Source organism: Tyto alba, unplaced genomic scaffold (assembly GCF_018691265.1).
Source record: "Tyto alba isolate M040663 unplaced genomic scaffold, T.alba_DEE_v4.0 Super-Scaffold_8, whole genome shotgun sequence".
NCBI lineage: Eukaryota > Metazoa > Chordata > Aves > Strigiformes > Tytonidae > Tyto > Tyto alba.
In genome coordinates this window covers 8,578,618-8,596,252 of record NW_024881329.1, presented here as the reverse complement: position 1 = coordinate 8,596,252, position 17,635 = coordinate 8,578,618, and the positions used below count along the sequence as shown (strand labels likewise).

The window sequence follows — 17,635 nt, the reverse complement described above, 5'->3', positions numbered from 1 at the left end:
CCGCCCCGCCCCAACCACCGGCCGAGGGGCTCCCGCCGCCCGATCTGAGGGAAGCCGCCAACCCCTCTTGACAGCTGGAAAGCCGCGCTCCCGCGTCACGCCATCACCGGGGTAAAACAAGCCCGCAGTCAGGTTTTATCCCGCTTCCCGTAGGCGCGACCGGCCTTTATTTCCAGCCGGAGCCGAGGAGGCCGGGCCGGGGCCCCGCCGCGCTGAGGGGTTAGCCCCGCAACCGTATTTACCCATTTTGAGCGCAGGCCCATTCCCGTATGTACCGCCGCGGACATTCCCCGCAGGCAGGCATTACCGTATTTACCGCCACTAACTCACAGCCGCGTTTCACGGCGGGACGCAGAGCACGTGCTCCCGTATTGCCCTGCGCGGCAGCGCAAACCCGTCACGGCATCTCACCCAGGCGGCACGGCAGGGCCGCGCATGCGCCGTGCCGTGCCGCGCCGCGCCGCGGGAGGGTGGGAGCGTGACCCGGCGGGGTGAGGCGGAGCGGCCGGGCCCGCCTCCTTCCCGGGGCGCTCGGGGCTGGCGAGGCTTCCCCTGACTCTGCTCCGCCGGCCGGCGGGCCCCACGGAGGCGCGGAACCATGGCGCAGCGGAGGTCGGCGGAGCGCGGGCCTTGCCAGGGGGCGGCGGGAAGCGCCAGGCACCAGCGGCAGCTTCTCGAAGGTACCTGGGGTTGGGGCGGCGGGAGTGCGCGGCGGGCGGCGGGCAGCGTCCCCGTCCCGAGCGAGCGGCGGCGGGAGGGCCGCCTCAGCGGGGCCGGGGTGAGGCGGGCTCCCGCGGCGGGGCCGGTCAGCCGCTGCCTGCGGCGGCGTCGGGGGCCGGTGTAGGGCGGCTGCTCGCCCCACTCCCCCCCTTCCGCTAGTGGGGGGACACGCGGGGCGTCGTGTGTGTGTGTGGGGTGTGTGTGTTATTCCACTGCCGGCACGGCTGTAATACAGAAGGTGGCAGTGGCAGGAAGTGCAGTTTGCTGTATTTTCCCTTTTCGTCCTCTAAGTTGCTTTTAAAAATAATTCTTTATTTGTGTTTTTTTTTTTATTTTATTTTTTTTTCTTCCCTTCTCTCTGGAGAAGGTATTATTAAAATAGCCACTGGTGAGCTATTCATGCTTGTAACTGCTACATGGATGCTGCCTTCTGTCCCTTCAGCCCAAGCAGAGCCAGCACACACCTGTGGGATCACTCTGACCTCAGAATGTTAAAGCGAGTAAAACTGCCAGCTCGTCCGGCGGGCCCTGTTTTGCTCGTGGGTTTCATCATCCTTTTGCTGTGTTTCACAACAGTGAGGTGGCAGTGCCACCGGCTTGAATGCTGTGCATTGGCAGGGTAGTCATGCCACTGGCATCTGCGAATGAAAACACAGTCTTGGCATTTTTTGTGTTCTTCAGGTGACCAAGAGAACTTGCTTTGCTTACTGCAAAGTTGTGCTAGTCTAGCAGTATCTGAGGAGGGGGAGTGTTTTAATATGTGTGCACATGCACACCTTAGTATGGGTGCAGAGAGTTCTTACTGATTATTTCTCTGTTTAAATTAATTGTGTGCATTGCTGCAGTTGTGCTAATCAGTGTATTGCATATATAAGATCATATTAGTAAAAATCTAAAGTATAAAAGCAGTCTAATAAGTATTTGTGTCACTTACTGTATTCCTATTGCTTCTTTTACATAAGTATTTAAAGGCTAATAAAGACTTAGACATGTGCAAGAGAAATCTTTTTATGTGAATGTAAAATACGTGTAATTCCTAAGTCTGAGAACTGTATATCCCAGGCCAGTATGTGTGCATTTACATATATTTTCTTCTGATGAGTGTATCTCACCTCGTTGGCTAGTGGCTGTGCTGGGTATTCCTTAGGAGGTAAAAAAAAAAAAAAAAAGATCCTGTTTCAAAGTTGCATAGTAAATACTGAAGGTGTAACTTCAAGCTAAATCTCTAGTTGACTAGCAGAAGATTTGTGGCAAAAAGGAAGAAATATGTTTGGCTTACTTTATTTTGCTCTACTTTTTTCTTCACAAATGTATTTCTTACTTGAGGCTTAAATTATTATGGGTTGTAGGAGTTGACTTCTGTGGGATGTTTGCCAGCCTAAGAACTTAATATTTGTTTGAAAGCTTTCAGGGAATGTGAGCGATGTTTTGTATATGTTATTGAAAGTATTTGTGGGAAGGTTATGTCCACAGAGAGCTTACCTTAACATTTTATTAAAGTATAAGTTTGAAATCTGTTGTGAGATGTGAGGGTGGTGGTATTATTTTGGTTTGTTTTTCTTAACTTTGTTTTTGATTAATTTCAGGGAAAGCTCAGGCAGAAGGTGGATCAGCTCGGACATCACTTCTTATTTTAGTGTCCATCTTCTTATCAGCTGCTTTCCTTATGTTCCTGGTATATAAAAATTTTCCACAGCTGAGTGAGTAAGTATGTCAGGAAAGATTAATTTATTTGCTTTTCATTCAGTATCAAATTGTAGAGGAGCCTACAGGGGGTTAAGTGATTTTTAAACTGACATGTTAATTATAGATATAATTGTTTTTTTTTTTTTAAGGGAATTTGAGTTTATAATCTACTATGTCAGGATGAAAAGCTTGATTTTGAAATACTGACTGGTAGGATCTGTGTAAACAGAGTTGGACTTGACCTAAGGTTTCTGTTGGGCAGTTGAGATATCATGTTTTGAAAAGTTACCCCCCATCACATTAACAATGGCAATGCCCAGTGTTCTAAACCTTCTTCAGTTGAGAGCCAAATCATCTTGGTTAGGGCTAGGTTTATTTTAAAATTCCTTGTGTGCTGGTATAACTCCAGGCTGTTATCAAAAGGGGGCATCTACCTTCCTATATAGCTAAGAGTCACTTTCTCTTTTTCTCCTTTTCATTGCATCTGATACTCATGTTGGGAAGGTAGATAGTTTGACAAGATGGAAGCCTGCTTGTCTGACAATTTTCTTTTTTTCTTTTAGTATTTAATTTTCTGTCTGATTAACTTGCTCAACAAGTTCAGTTTGCAACAGTCCAATCACTAAGTCTGATACAGAGGAAGAGAGGACATTCAACTGTGCTGCCCAGGGTTGCACCAGATTAAGGTGTGACATGTGATTTTGCTCTTAAAGCTTTGTTTGTTTGTGAGGTAAAGCTCTGCTGCTCTTGCCACACTTCAAATGTTATGACCCAAGTGTTGAGGCAGTTACAGTTGTTCTTGGCTGAATCGCTGACCAGTGTTCAGTTGCCAAGGTTTGATTTGAGTAATGATTTCTTTTTGATCATTACTTGGTAAGAAGAAAAACACAATCCTAGAAGTGAAGCAGATTATTGTAATGAATAAAAAAATATGATTTGCAAATACCTAAAATTGAGGATTTCCTAATACAAAACATACTGTAAATATTAAGTGTTCATCTGAGAGCATTATGACAGCAATAATCATGTGGTTTGTTTGAGGTTGTAGCATAGTGATGTAGTGTATCTAATTACCTATTTATTCAGTAAGTAATTTTACTATACCGTTTGATTATATTTACCACCATTTCTGCTTTTTTTTTGTTTTTTTTTGTTTTTTTTTCAGGGAAGAAAGAGAATGCATAAAGGTTCCTAGAGATATGGATGATGCAAAGGCCTTGGGAAAAGTCCTGTCTAGATATAAGGACACATTTTATGTTCAAGTATTAGTGGCTTATTTTGCCACATATGTTTTGTATCCTTTTCCTGACATAAAAGGCAGTTTTGATGTAGTCATGTTTCTCTGTAAAATAAATGAAAAATATGGACACTTAAATTCTTGATCATAAGTGAAGACGGCTAACATACTTAGATGTCTTTATAAATAGACAAAAATATTAAAAAATCTTTGAGCTTAAAAATATTTCTTCTGTGTTTCAGTATGCTTTTTGGACTGTTAGAACAAATTGAGTAAAAGGGAATTGGTGCATGCATGTACATGCTGTTGGGTATTTGCATGCAGGCTCACCTTGACTGTGTCTCTTATGGGCAAGATTTTTAGCTTTAATGTTATACTTGGTCTCATTTAATGTTGTATTAACTTTTCTAATTGCAAACTGAATTGCTGGTTAGAAATGACTGTTGATTCTAAAGGAAAATTGAGACTACTGCATTGTTCTTCCTTGAGACATTCGAAAGTGTAATGTAGGAGTCATTTACAGAGTATTTTACAGCATTTCTCAAGGAAAGCATTTTGAGCCTTCTTTCATCTCTGGTGCCTACGTTCAAAAAACAAATCTCTATTTCCTTTGAGAGCGCTAAATTTCTGAAGTACTTTCTGCCTAGGAAGACACAATGGCTACCTGTGTTCCGTGTGAACTTTTTTTCTGACTGCTGAATATATTAATTAATCATTAAACACACTCTTAACTGCAACACTTAACTAAAGGTTAATAACTTCTAAAAGCTGTATAAGATGTCCATTTCATACTTTAACGCAGGAGGCTTTCATAACAGAGAAAAATCAGCCCCAAATGTGCCATTAGTAACTATCTTCTAGCTTGTCCTTTTTAAGTGTAATTCACAAATAATAAATTTATGAAGCAAATTAAAATGTTAGAGTTTATATATTAACAAGAAGTAGAACAGAAATTGCCAGTTTATTGAACTACTGGAGCAGCGGATGTGACGTTTACTGTCTCAGCAGTAGACTCTGATCGGTGACAAGCATGTTACAGTTATCTCAGAACCTTGACACTTGTGTAGAAAAAGCTGTATTTGTTGTAATGGACTTAATATAAGAAAGATTATTTGGCTTTTTGATACATAAGTCAGTTCAACTCAGATAAAATAGTGTGTAGATTTTTTTTGCTTTATAAGATTTCTATCCAAGGTGGGCAATACATCATAGTCTCAGGTATGCCTAGCAAGCCTTAAACTCAACAGCCTGTTTGCTTATGCTGCACAAACTTAATTTTTGCCTTTTTGAAAAATCCTGCCTGAAATTGGTGAACCTACATCCTAGTTATCTAGTGACTTCAGCATGCCTACTTGTAAGGAAATAGTAGCTGCCTTCATACATGCCAGTCTTCCACGAAACTCATAGTAGTTACAGACTCAGACAGTTCTGTGAACTTTTCAGAGAGAATATCTGAAAACTGCCTATCTCTAGTCAACAATGGAAAATCAGAAGTGTGTGTTTCCTGTAATGTCACAATAAATCCCCAATGTCAGTTGTAGCACAGATAAAGAGAAAAATGTACTACAGCTTATTAGTTAGTGTTCTGTTTTTGTATGTTTAATAATGAATCTCTCCCTTGTTTCCCTGTGCTTGGGCTTCTTGTGCTGTTCTGTAAATGTATTTTGAAGTAAAGATCTTTAGAGGCTATGCCTATTTATATTTATGCCTTTTAAAATTGTAATATGTATCCTGACTGCTTATAAAATTCAGAATTGGGTAGCTCTTTAAAAATGTTTTTTTCTTAACTAAGATGTATTCAGCTTGCAAACATTTGCTATTCCTGGTTCTATATTTCTCAGTATCCTGTCAGGGTTTCTTTATCCTTTTCCGCTGGCGTTATTTCTTGTTTGTCTGGTAAGTATGGAAAATAGTTTGTGAGGGCATACATTTCAATCTATTCAGAATACAACCAAGCATCTGAACAGCTTCCTGTTTGAAATGATTAGAGTCTGAGTGAAACAGGGGTATGCTTTAGTTTGAGGAATGAATGATTTCTCACTCAGCTCTGTTGTAAGAATGGCGTTACCCACAAAATTCACTAGCATTGGTTGATGATCCAAAAGACTAAACTGTTTCTCCAAGTTTTCTTAATAATTGAGGCATCTGAGTGTGAATCAACCAGAGTTTCCTTTACTTTATATTTGTCTAGCATCTGCCAGAATCTGATTGTAATTTCTGAACAGAATTACAGTACAGCATTTTAGTTACTGCACTGCAAAACACAACTGTTTTTAAATGGCTTAAATACCCAAGGCACTTAAGATATTAAATGTATGTTACTGACAAGCTTCAAAAAATGTCATGTACAAAAGATACAGTCATAATGAACCTTAGTATATAAGAATGAGATAATTGAGTAGGTATAGAGGATCAAGTTGATCACTTTTCAAGTTTGAATCTCTTTAATGCCGTTGTGCCCCATATTTACAAAGCTTTCACTGTTCAAAATCATAAAATAAAACTGCAGAGGCACTCCATATTAACTGTAAAGTAATCAACATTGTCTACTTTGAATGTTAAGTTTGATCTAAATGTCTTGGAAATCAAGGAACTGTCTTGAGTCAACAACATTCTTAGTGAGTGTGTATGTACTGCTGAAGGAGAGCCCTTCAACCTCAATGGAGGGCCCTATAGAAGCAGGGTCCATCTAGCCAGTGTAGTTAATAGGGATATAAGACATAAGATCAATTCGAGTTTCTGCTCATTTGTTATTTTTTTTTCTTTTTTTTTTAGTGCTCAGGACTTGGAGCTTCATTCTGCTATATGCTTTCATACTTAGTGGGACGTCCTGTTGTATACAGATATTTAACAGAAAAAGCAGTAAAATGGTCAGAACAGGTAAAGTTTTACAGATGATAGAATCATAGAATGGTTTGGGTTGGAAGGGACCTTAAAGACCATCTAGTCCCCAACCCCCCTGCCATGGGCAGGGATACCTTCCCCCAGCCCCATCCAACCTGGCATTGAACCCTTCCAGGAAGGGGGCAGCCACAGCTGCTCTGGGCAGCCTGTGCCAGCACTTCACCACCCTCACAGTAAAGAATTTCTTCCTTATATCGAATCTGATTCTACCCCTTTTCAGTTTAAAAACACTACCCCTTATCCTATCCCCACACCCCCTGATAAAGGGTTCCTCCCTGCCTTTCCTGTACCCTCTTTAAGCTCTGGAGGGCTGCTTAAAGGTCTCTGCGGAGCCTTCTCCAGGCTGAACCCCCCCAGCTCTCTCAGCCTGGCCTCACAGGGAGCTGCTCTAGCCCCATGAGCATCTTCATGGCCGCCTCTGGCCCCGCTCGAGCAGCTCCGTGTCCTTCTGATATTGGGGGCCCCAGAGCTGGACCCAGCACTGCAGGGGGGGGTCTCATGAGAGCGGAGCAGAGGGGGCGAATCCCCTCCCTTGATCTGCTGGCCACACTTCTCTTGATGCAGCCCAGGACACGGTTGGCTTTCTGGGCTACAAGCTCACATTGCTGGCTCATTTTTTCATCCACCAGCACCCCCAAGTCCTCTTCCCCAGGGCTGCTCTCAATTCAGAGATGCTGAAATTTATGATCAAAAATGTATAGTGGAATAGCATGAAAAACTAGGGGGTCTTGTGCTCATGTATCTTGTTTCAAAGAAAGAATTCTGACTCCTTTCTGACACCTTTCTCTGAGTGTTTTTAAATAGTGGGGAGTATTTCTGCTTTTATGGTATTTCCTGTGAGGAAGCTCTTTTCACCTAGGAAGAGTTTGCAACTGATTACCCCCCTTCAGTTTAGCTAATGTCCATAGGAAACCTCTCTAGTTTCAATTTAGAGTAATAGCTTTCTAAGCATCAGAACTAATGAAAGCTGGGTTTGTTTTTTATGGGGGAAGAAAGCCTATTGCTGTATGTATGACTGCAAAACCTTAATTTGAAGATCTTATTGTGGTTGAAGCGTTTAGAAACTTTCTCTTACAGTATCTGGTAATATTAGTTTAAGCAAGTGTTAATTGTCAGATGAAGTTAAAGATTTTGCAATACAAAATCATAGCGTGATTTGTATTTGACGTCATGTCTCTTGCTTTGATACTCAAACGTGTTCAGACAGAATTTATTTTTTTTCAGCAAGTATGAAGTGCAACTAACTGTTGTCGTCTGTTCAAGATTTTTGAATCACACAAAAATATTTTAAACTTGTTCTTCATTAGGTGAGATGTGGAGCTGTCCTGCACAGTTAATCTAATTAAATAATATAGTAGTATTTTTGACTCTTTCCCCAAGTAAATCTTAATATCGCAGTATAATCTTGAGGCTGTTCTCCAAATGGCAAATGGTTACTATTTCTATTAGTAGAACTAGATACGTGATTTAAATTTAGGTAGTTACATGTGCACTTCATATCTCACTGTTTCCAGGTAAATTGGACTATGTCATGCTTGAGAGAGCCAAGATGTTTTATATACAAAATTAATCAATGTTTAAATATTTGTCCTTCACTAAGAATAATAACACCCCCACAATGGTATCACTGAACAATAGCAGGGCTACTGACTTTAGTTTTGCAGTTAAAGCTAAATTTGGGGAATAAAACCAGGGTTGTGACTGGGGTGGGTTGCTATGTGAGATTTGAGATGGAATTGCAATCAGACCATGCTTGGTTTCATCTGGGGCCAGATGACCATGTTTAGGTTTAGGCTTAGTGAAGGTCTGTTGGGATTAGGCCAGAAGTGGTGGATGCTTTACTACCCTTATAACTTTGTTTGAGGTTACAGTTCTTGTTTGAAATGGCTGATGTCTGAAAGCCAGGCTGGAAGGAGAAGAGGCTTTGATGTAGTACTAGTGTAAGGAGCTGGGCTAGATTTGAGAATATAATTAAGACTGTGAATAAAGTTGGGGCTACTGTGGTTGCTTTTGGGTAAATGTGCTGATGTATGGGTAGATAGGTTTTTGCAACTGTACTGGCAGCATCCACCTGAGGAACTTAAGAGCCATGACCTGTGTAACTTTGCAGGTGAGGAATACAGCTATATTTCAGGTTTGATTGTGAGTGAGGATAGAATGGGTTGAGGAACAGGCTTCATTGCTAGTTTCTGCAAAAGCTTTAGAGTCAGGATGACGCGCTGGCAGTATTGATTGGGCTCCAGTTAGACAGACAGAGGTTGCTGTGCTGGTTAGTGTTAGGCCTGCTGCTGAGTCAAATTATACTCATTTGCTGTTAAGTTGTCTGGTTCAGACACATTATCACCATGCTCTACCACAGACTGGTATTTCCAGACTAACTTCTGTACTATTTAACAGGTAATTCACTGATGACTCTTCCTTGAGTCACTCATTGTTTAGCTGATTTCTATGTTTGCAACTTGTGAATTTCTACAAAAGATATAAAAAAACAAACAAAAAACAAAATAAAACAACAACAACAAAAAAACAACAAAAACCCCACAAAAACTCAGCCCCCTAAAACCTCTATTCGCAAAATCATTGTGTATTTTCAAGACAGGGATGTTTTTTTATTAATTCTTTTTTATTTTGTTTTGGCAGGTGGAACGACACAGAGAACACCTCATTAACTACATAATATTTTTGAGAATAACACCTTTTCTTCCCAATTGGTTTATCAATATAACATCTCCTGTCATTAACGTGCCATTGAAAATATTTTTCATTGGCACTTTTCTAGGTAAGAATTTTGGCTAGTGAACTGACATTTGGGGGTAGCCAGAAGGGCTATTTGCTTCTCTCTGTATGCATTGTTCAGCAGAGATCACCACCTACTGGGCAGCTGAAAGGTTACATTAGAATATTAGTGTACTTTTCGATGTGTGGAGCTTATAGCATTGAAAGACTGTAGTAGTCATGACTATTCTGATGTGCTGGATCAGAGGTAATGAGCCCAGGCTAATTACCTGCTTACAGAAACATACATCATATGAACACTTTATTAGTAACTTTTTGTTCCACTTGATGACTATAATACTACTGTGATCTTCTGTAGGCTCCTGTTTTGAGCTCAGCATGATTGTGTGAGCAAGTAGGTGACTTTATCTGAAGAATTGTTTCTTCCCTTCCCGTTCCATTTTGTTCATCATAATATATCTTCCTAGGAGTGAATTAATAATTTAACTAATGTAGTGCTAAACACTTTAGTTTTGTAATTGGCATACTTTTGCAAATACTTTGTAATCTGTTGTTTAGGAAATGGTCCATATTTTTCCTTCATAAACTTCTTTGAACTCTACAAAACCCATTTATAGACGGACAACTTGAAATCTGCAGAGTCTAAAGAGCAGAGATTATTTTCTTAGTCTTTGGTGTTTGAGTTGGTGTTAAAAGTATTAAAAATGACAAAGTCAGTTCTGTTGATAAGGGGTTTTTGTCTTTTGAATTTTATATTTACACCCCCTTTTTAAAAAGAAAAAAGTACAAGGCAACAAAGCCTGAAATTTTTGGTGTTAAAAGTTGGATGACTAATTTGTTTTCTTTTTCCCATTTTTCACCCTAACAAGCTGTTTTTTTTTTTTTTTGTTTTCCTTTGCCCTCCTACCTTTCTAATTCCCTGCTCCAGGTGTGGCACCACCATCTTTTGTAGCCATTAAGGCAGGAACAACGCTGTACCAACTTACAACAGCAGGGGAAGCTGTTTCCTGGAACTCTGTCTTTGTTCTCATGATTCTAGCCATCCTCTCCATTCTACCAGCTGTCTTTCAAAAGAAACTGAAACAGAAGTTTGAATAAGGATTGAACTGGACCAGAATTTCCCATACTTCATCTCAGGATCAGCACTTCTGATATTTGTATATTTGCTTTTCTATTGGATCTTAAGCAGTTAAAGGGGAGGCGTATAATTGATAAGAGTGTCTTTAAATGAACATGAGGCCTAAAATTGAAGGAACTTTGTTCAGAAATGTACTGCAAATAGTTTTGTAACCAAACTATCAGTGTTTTACTTTGGGAGGGTGTGTGTGTGTGGCCATCAGGATGAGGGAGGTGAAAACACAGATGTAACATTTTGCTCTGATTATATGCAGAGCAAAAATAGTCATGTAGACATAAACTACAGATAATGCTTTCTAAACCTTGCAGGAGAAAACCCTTTATTCAGTCCAATTTTGTAACATTCTCTGTAGGTTTGCATGCGATCTGGTCCGAGTACATTTCCCATCAACAATATTTTTCATCTTTTTTTTTTGCCTTTGGGAGTTCCAAAATCATAGCATAATTTAATAATGGTGCTCACTCAAAGAAAGGGGTTTTGCAGTACTTTAACTACAATAATATTCTCATCCTGATTGTTTACTTCTATTTATTAGTGCTGTGTGGATTTAAAATACTTGAACCTATATCTGCTTTACTAACTGGATTAACAAAGGCAAAGTGTCACATCATTCCCTCTTGTCCTCTGTGAAGTTTTATTCTGGGAGAGGATATAGCAAGGGAGAGAGCAGGTTAGAATTTTTATCATGGCTGGTTGATGATTTTTGAAGTTCTAATTTTAATTTTTAAATGTTGATTATTTTGCCAGTATTTCACTTGCATAGATTTATCCTGCCAATTTAAGAAAATGATCGTTTGACCACATAGAACTTTCATTACCATTTCTCAAGCAATATGTAAAGCATATAAAATTTCCATTGCAGCTCGATTAGCTAGAAGAAATGTCAGGTACACAAATTGGTGCAGTTCTTACAAAAGAGCTGATTCCAAATAATGTTCAATGCATCGTGTAATGGAAGGCTCTTGTGTCAGTGTATATAGAATTGAAAAGATGATTCAATTGTCTAAATCAGCTGGTTGCCCATTGTCAGTTACTGTGATTCACCTTTATGTAGAAGCACATTTATTCACTCAGTAAAGTGTATGATACCTCCCCTTGTATGCTTGTAACTGTTGTAGTTTGTTGTATTGTCAATGGAATCCCATAAAACAAGGCCCTGATCAGCAAGGAACTCGGGTGTGCATTTACGTTTTATCCTACTGAAACCAGTGCTGCTTATATGCTTTAAGTTGGTGCCCCTGAAGTATCTTGCTGAAATAGGAGTTGACACGTTAGCATATGCTCTGACTGAAGAGTTTATCTGTATCCTCATGTTAACTCATCATATGATAGATCATTGAAATGTAAAAGAACAGTTCCATAAATGTGATAATGTGAAAGGTACTGGTACCTTTACAGGGTTTTGTTCTTTTTGTAACATAATGTTAATTGATTCTTTCATTTCATCACAGTATTACATGTAAATATATAGTAAATATTATTGATACACTATTTGTCTTTTATTTAAATCTAGGCTGCACAGTAAGTGGTATTTTTTACATAGGTAAATTCATATCACTTCTGTTTGCAAATTTATTGTAAATCCAGGCTGCACAGTAAGTGGTATCTTTTACATAGGTAAGGAAATTTATATCACTTCAGTTTGCAAATTTATTGTAAGATCATTTAGCTTCAGCAACTGTTTTGTTATTTAGAATTTACTCTAAAAGTGTACTTTATTGGCACTTAAAACTGAACAGTGATTATTGTTATTGCTGCAGTTCTAATCTCAGAGGTCATCTACCCAGGGGATTTATTCCATAGTAAACTTGAGTGTGAATTTAGCTGTTGTGAACAAGTGTCCCCTGGACTACTGAGTGTGAAGTTGCTGTAGATTTACAGCATACTTTCCTGCATAGTTGATTTTTCATGCAGATGAACTCTCAGAATAAATTACCTACTACTTACTGTCCTTTTCTCAAAATTTGTCTTAATTTTTGGTCAATAACAGATGCTGATGTAAAATCTCTTCTGTGCTGTATAAAGCCAATGTTTTGGTGGAATCTTGACACTAAAGGAGGGACTGAACTATGTTTCATTTTAATGTGAATCATACTATCACTTGACATTTTCACTGAGTTCATTTCACTGTGTAGATGGGATCAGGCTATGTTACTGAAAAATGTGTTGTGTTTCAGCCATAGATGGGGTTCCCATCACAGTGACTAAAAGCCTTAAGACCTCAAAAAGTTTGAAAATAAGGTTCTTTCCTTTTGCAAAACCTTAGCATTTTTTGAATCTGTCCCTTTTGTGTTTATCTTCAGCTGCCAACAGTCTCAGGCAGTTTCCTACCCCACGAGGACTACTTCTGAGGGTTGTGAAAAAGGCAAAAAAGCACTGTGCTGTGGAATACTGTACTAGCCTACTCTTTCCTTTAGGGAATCCAGCAAGTGATCCAAGTGATAGCCATAACATTTTGACAGGAAAACAGTGGCTACCATAAAACAAACCGGGAAATCAGGAAGATGTAGCTTTATTTTTAGTTGCAAGGAATTTTGACCTCTTAGGTGACCTGTTTATCTTTTGGAATTTTTTGTGATATCTGCATGACATCATTACTAAATGTCTCTTGCCATTTGATAATAAAGCTATTATATAAAACATGAAACATTGTATTTTTGAGTACAACGAAGCATGCTGAACTTCCCACTAAGCTTAATTTTTTATTAACCTGTTTAAAAGGGATGAGTTCTTAAATGGTATTTTTAATGACTGATTAAAAATTAAACTGAGCTGATTACATCTGTAGATGAGATTTCTTCTGGTTTTACCTTTATTTCACAACACCTATGTCAACTTGACTTCCTTTTCTTTCTGAAATTAATTTCTCACATACAGTAGTAAGTTTGACAAGTTTCTGTATTTTGCACTGGAAGGCAATTGGGTCTTAGTTGTTTTATCTCCTCAAACAGAATCATTTGCATAATTTTATTTGGGTTTTTTATGATTTCCTGATGGAAGGGTTATGTGCTAAAGTTATTACAGCTTTATTCACCATTCCTTAATATTCTGTTACGTCCAGTTTATGAAATTCTTTTTTTTGCCTTGTATAGAAAACTGATGCTGAAAGCTTGCTGAAAGGTTAAGACAAAATAAGTGAAAGTTAAAAAAAAAATGAAGTTTTTCTTTAAAATGTGAGTTATGCTATTATGCAGTCAAAACACAGTTTTTGTCGTTAGGTTACTTTGAAGATTTTTGTGTGTGGTTCCTGAGGTTATTTACCATTTATGGTTTCTGTGATAACCTAGTTTTATGATAGTAACTAAAATGCAGCATGGATTGCTCTGTTTTGCATTAGAACTGAAGTATGCTGCCTGCCCCATACTGTGCAGTTTACTCTGGATTAAGCTGAACAACCAGCAGAATCGACTCAACCAGGTAGCTGATCATGGACTGAAACACCCAGCAGCTGTTCCAGGTACATTTTTACAAATGTAAGGACTAACTGAAATAGAAGCCTTTGTGAGAGCTGTTGCCACAGGAATGAAATTCATATCTCTAGTATTTTGCACTAGAAATACAGTAAAAAGGGGCAAAAGAGGAAATGCATTTCTTCTTGATTCTTACCTTTTTTTCTTTCATTTTTGTAAGTAATAACAATGGAGTAATCACTGGGAATTTTGAGAACTAAAGTGCCAAGAATCATACCTTCTTGTCAAATTCTTCTATTCAAAATCGAGTTCAGCACTGAACAAATCCTGTCCCATGAGTGCCTGTCCATTACTTAGCACCCACTGCAGAGGCAGTGCCAGAAAGAGGAGGTCAAACTATCCCTCAAATATGTAATGAATGTTTTTCATAGTGCGGGACAAACTTTTGCAGGATAATAAAATGGGATTTTTTTTTTTTTTCCCAGAAGTCTGAAAAGAATACAGGTCAAATTGTAGAATGCTTTCCTTCTGTCATAGCGTGAGATTTGTGAACAATATGTTTTAGTATGACAGTGTTAAGAGGGAAGCGAAAGAAGCTTTGACAGGAGAGCAGGATCCGGAGTGAGCTTTTCAAATTTCCCTCAAAGAGAAGTCAATTGTTCTGATTATTTTTATGACTAATTGATGTCTTGCAATGACACATATTTCTGTCTAACTCTCAGCTGGTGGCTTTATAGCTCCAGGTTACTTAAACTGAAAGAAGCTGTGGCCTTTTAATAATGGCAATTAATATGAATAAGAGCGTAGTATGTTTGCTAACATACTGTAACTTCCCTTCCTGTTCTTAAAAATATTCCACCTAGTGTAATAATTCATGTTTCATTGTTTTGTAGTACACAAGGAAGAATCTGGGTCTGGTGCTCTTGCAGGGGTTCCTGGGCTGTCTTTGCAGCCACCGTGTTGTCTTGGGCCTCCCACGAGTGGGAAATGTGCAGATCTTATTAAACTGGATGTTTTCAAGAGACATCTTGGCTGTTCGTGCCTTGGCCTTTGCCTCTATCTTGGAGGACTCTGCCTCCTTAGACTGGGGCACCATCCTCAACAAGTGTAAGTGAAAGCGGGAGCAAACAAAACCGGACTGACATTCCTGCCCTCTGCCCTCAGCTTGGGTATCAACAACTTGGACCTCTCTGACAAGTGGCCTGGTGCCACTGCCCATCTGAGGCTCTGAGAGCCCTTGTAGGAGATACACCTGTGTGATGCATCTCTGACCTGCTCACAAGCTGCACCACCGGGTATGAGTTCCTGGAGCTGGGGAGAAGAGGGACAAGGCTGTGTGGGAGCTTAAGAAATGTGCAGCACCTTGATGTGACAGTTTTCTGCTCTGTGCCCCGGTGTGGGAGGATGGGTGTTACGTGATCTGGTGTACAGGCTGTATTCCAGAAGTCTGTTGCATGGATATCACTTGCATCAAACGTTGTTATTAAGCAAGTGCAGCCACTTTCAAGTGTCCTGTTGTGCAGTCTGGAGAGGGTTGCTTTAATGTTAAGTGTCACAGGCTGTGGGTTTTTTTTTTTTTTTTTTTAGGAATCCAGGGTAAATATCTTAATCGAAGTCGTTAGAAGATACCATATACAACTGGCACCCTGACAACTGTGGCAATGTGTTTATGCTTTGAGCTCTGTTACCTTTCTAAGCTTAACTCATCTTGGAAACAGCTGCACAGAAAAAAAAGGCAGATACCCTATTTCAGACTTTTTCAGTTCTGTGAGCAGTGTTGAATGAAACTAATTTGCTGTTCTGGTTTCTTACTGCTGATTTAATAAACTCTTACAATAATCACTGTTGTGATTGTTGGCAAAATAAGTCTGAATTAACTAGTACGAGGAATAATCAAGATCTGTTCACATTAAGTTCTGTCTTCACTATTTTAAAAAGACTATTCTCTTAAGGCTTTAGCTTGAAAATCCCAATCTTTGCCATTGAAAACAGCAGCTGAATCAACAGTGGTAGCCTTGCCAAAGACAATGAATCTTTTAACTCCCTTCCAATTTACTCATATATCTTTATGATTCTCTGGCTAAAGAGTCATAGTTTCCACAGATTTCACAATTCCACAGATTTTTTTCAGCATCATAAAGAATGCTTCCAGGAATCCATGGTGTAGTTTAGAGTGTTGTTGCCTTATTCAAGGATATCTAAGCAATTTGCAAAGTTTCGTCAAAATTGCTGTATTTTGGGTGTTTTCTGTGATGGGAACATTGCTGAAAAAGACTGACAGATTAAAGATTAAAGCTACTAGTCTTTGAATTAGATGCCACAGATGTTGCTTGTGGTCACTAGGCAAAAGTATTTCAGAAATAAAATAATTGGGGGGGAAGATACAATGACAGATAGTCATTGACAAAATGGGAGGAGAAAGCTCTAGCTGTTTGGGTATATCTATGGAATGCCTAGATTTAAGAGATAATAGGCTGTAAGCAGAGATTTTATTTGACAAAGTATGAATGAGCTTTTCACAGCAGAAATTCTGGTGACTTACCTATCTTGATTAATTAACCTTTTGTTGAGTCTGGTTTGTGCAGTTCTTCCTTTTTTGTTCCTTTCTTGTAGTAATTAAAAGCAAATCTGAATTTCTTACTCTGAGACTCTCCTTTTAGTGAAATATTTCTTGTCCTTTGCCCTGTTCCATAGCAAGGCATATGTGCGTTTAAATATTGCTGTTCAACGGTATTTCTTGTAATCCTCTGCTTGCTTACTGGACCAACTAACTTTATTTGATAAATCTTTTAAATACGTCGTTACTGCTGGAAGAGTAAAGTGCAAGTAAAAAATGTTTTGTTTCCCTGTTTTACTCTTTATTTCACAAATGCATACCCCCATACCTTCCCCACTGTAGGTGTTGTTTCCTTAGACTTTTTTGCAAGTCTTTGAGAACCTTGGGATATGACTCTTCTTGATAAGAGTTAAACTACAGTTCAGGCTTACTCAAAAGAAGGTTACCACGTGCTGAATATATTGTACTTTGCCACATCAAAAGCAGACTGAGAAGTAAAATGTGCAAGAATGGGCTAGAGACCAGAGCAGAATAAGAGCAACCACATTTAGCTAGTTGAGTTCACTGTTGCTGCCTTCTGCAAACCACCAGGCATGCTCAATGTAATCTAAATGTATGTGCTTACTGTAGAGTTAACTTGAGGGTTTCACTCAAACATTGCTCCTAATTATCCTGCTATCTTTATTGAAATCTCTCCCTTAGGTTCACTAGTGGTTTAAAATTGAACTGCCAATCAACTCTAAGCAGTACTTTCATTCATTGATAACCCATGCTGTGGCCCATACAGTCTTAACGAAGTGAATACTAATAGCACCATTGCTTCTTAGACTTTTTCCTGTTTCCCAGAAGGATGGAAAAGCTTTTCACAATCCACAGGGCGAAAAGGGAACGAGAGCTTCGTTATTATACTGCAAAAAGCTGTAGACCATTGACAGTGAAGTCTTACATGTGCTGCTGTCTCTAGTGCCTGCAAGGAACTCAAAATGTCTTGGCAATGTAAACTCAAATATGTCAAGTTTCACATGCATGATAGCATGTTAATATCTGATGAATTCAGCATTATGGATGCAACCTTAAGTTGGGGCAGTCCTAGATAATAATCCTAAAGGGCTGAAACATTTTAATTTCTCACCTTGTAAGCCTTACAAGATAGGGAATAATTCTGATGTGAAAGCCACGAATAGAGAACTGAGTGAGGATAGGAAGGGGAACTGCCTGGAGACCAAGTTTTAGTCCAGCCAAGCTGC

At 39.3% G+C, this 17,635-nt stretch overlaps 1 protein-coding gene across 5 annotated transcripts; it reads left to right on the top strand.

Annotated features, from left to right (window-relative positions):
- The first annotated feature begins 461 nt into the window (after positions 1-461).
- TMEM41B (transmembrane protein 41B) lies at positions 462-16,641 on the top strand. 5 transcript variants are annotated; one of them, XR_006164628.1, is made up of 9 exons: positions 464-680; positions 2,307-2,424; positions 3,572-3,700; positions 5,446-5,539; positions 6,419-6,523; positions 9,188-9,326; positions 10,212-10,440; positions 13,759-13,878; positions 14,725-16,641. XR_006164628.1 is itself a non-coding variant. In XM_033006823.2 (7 exons), exons 1-7 carry the CDS (start codon positions 599-601, stop codon positions 10,379-10,381), a joined length of 837 nt encoding a protein of 278 aa, XP_032862714.2. In that variant the 5' UTR covers positions 465-598; the 3' UTR covers positions 10,382-13,218. The 5 variants fall into 5 exon arrangements, 2 of the variants coding, with proteins under 2 accessions (XP_042640636.1, XP_032862714.2); XR_006164627.1 differs by having other exon boundaries at positions 13,759-16,641; XR_006164629.1 differs by lacking the exons at positions 13,759-13,878; positions 14,725-16,641 and adding an exon at positions 13,514-13,574.
- The last annotated feature ends 994 nt before the right edge of the window (positions 16,642-17,635 follow it).

What these genes read in the sequence shown, in the direction of transcription:
- TMEM41B (XM_033006823.2), top strand. Translation starts at nt 599, where the DNA reads ATGGCGCAGCGGAGGTCGGCGGAGCGCGGGCCTTGCCAGGGGGCGGCG. An exon ending in CCAGCGGCAGCTTCTCGAAG is followed by an intron (nt 681 to 2,306) that starts GTACCTGGGGTT and finishes GATTAATTTCAG; the next exon opens with GGAAAGCTCAGGCAGAAGGT. An exon ending in CGTTATTTCTTGTTTGTCTG is followed by an intron (nt 5,540 to 6,418) that starts GTAAGTATGGAA and finishes TTTTTTTTTTAG; the next exon opens with TGCTCAGGACTTGGAGCTTC.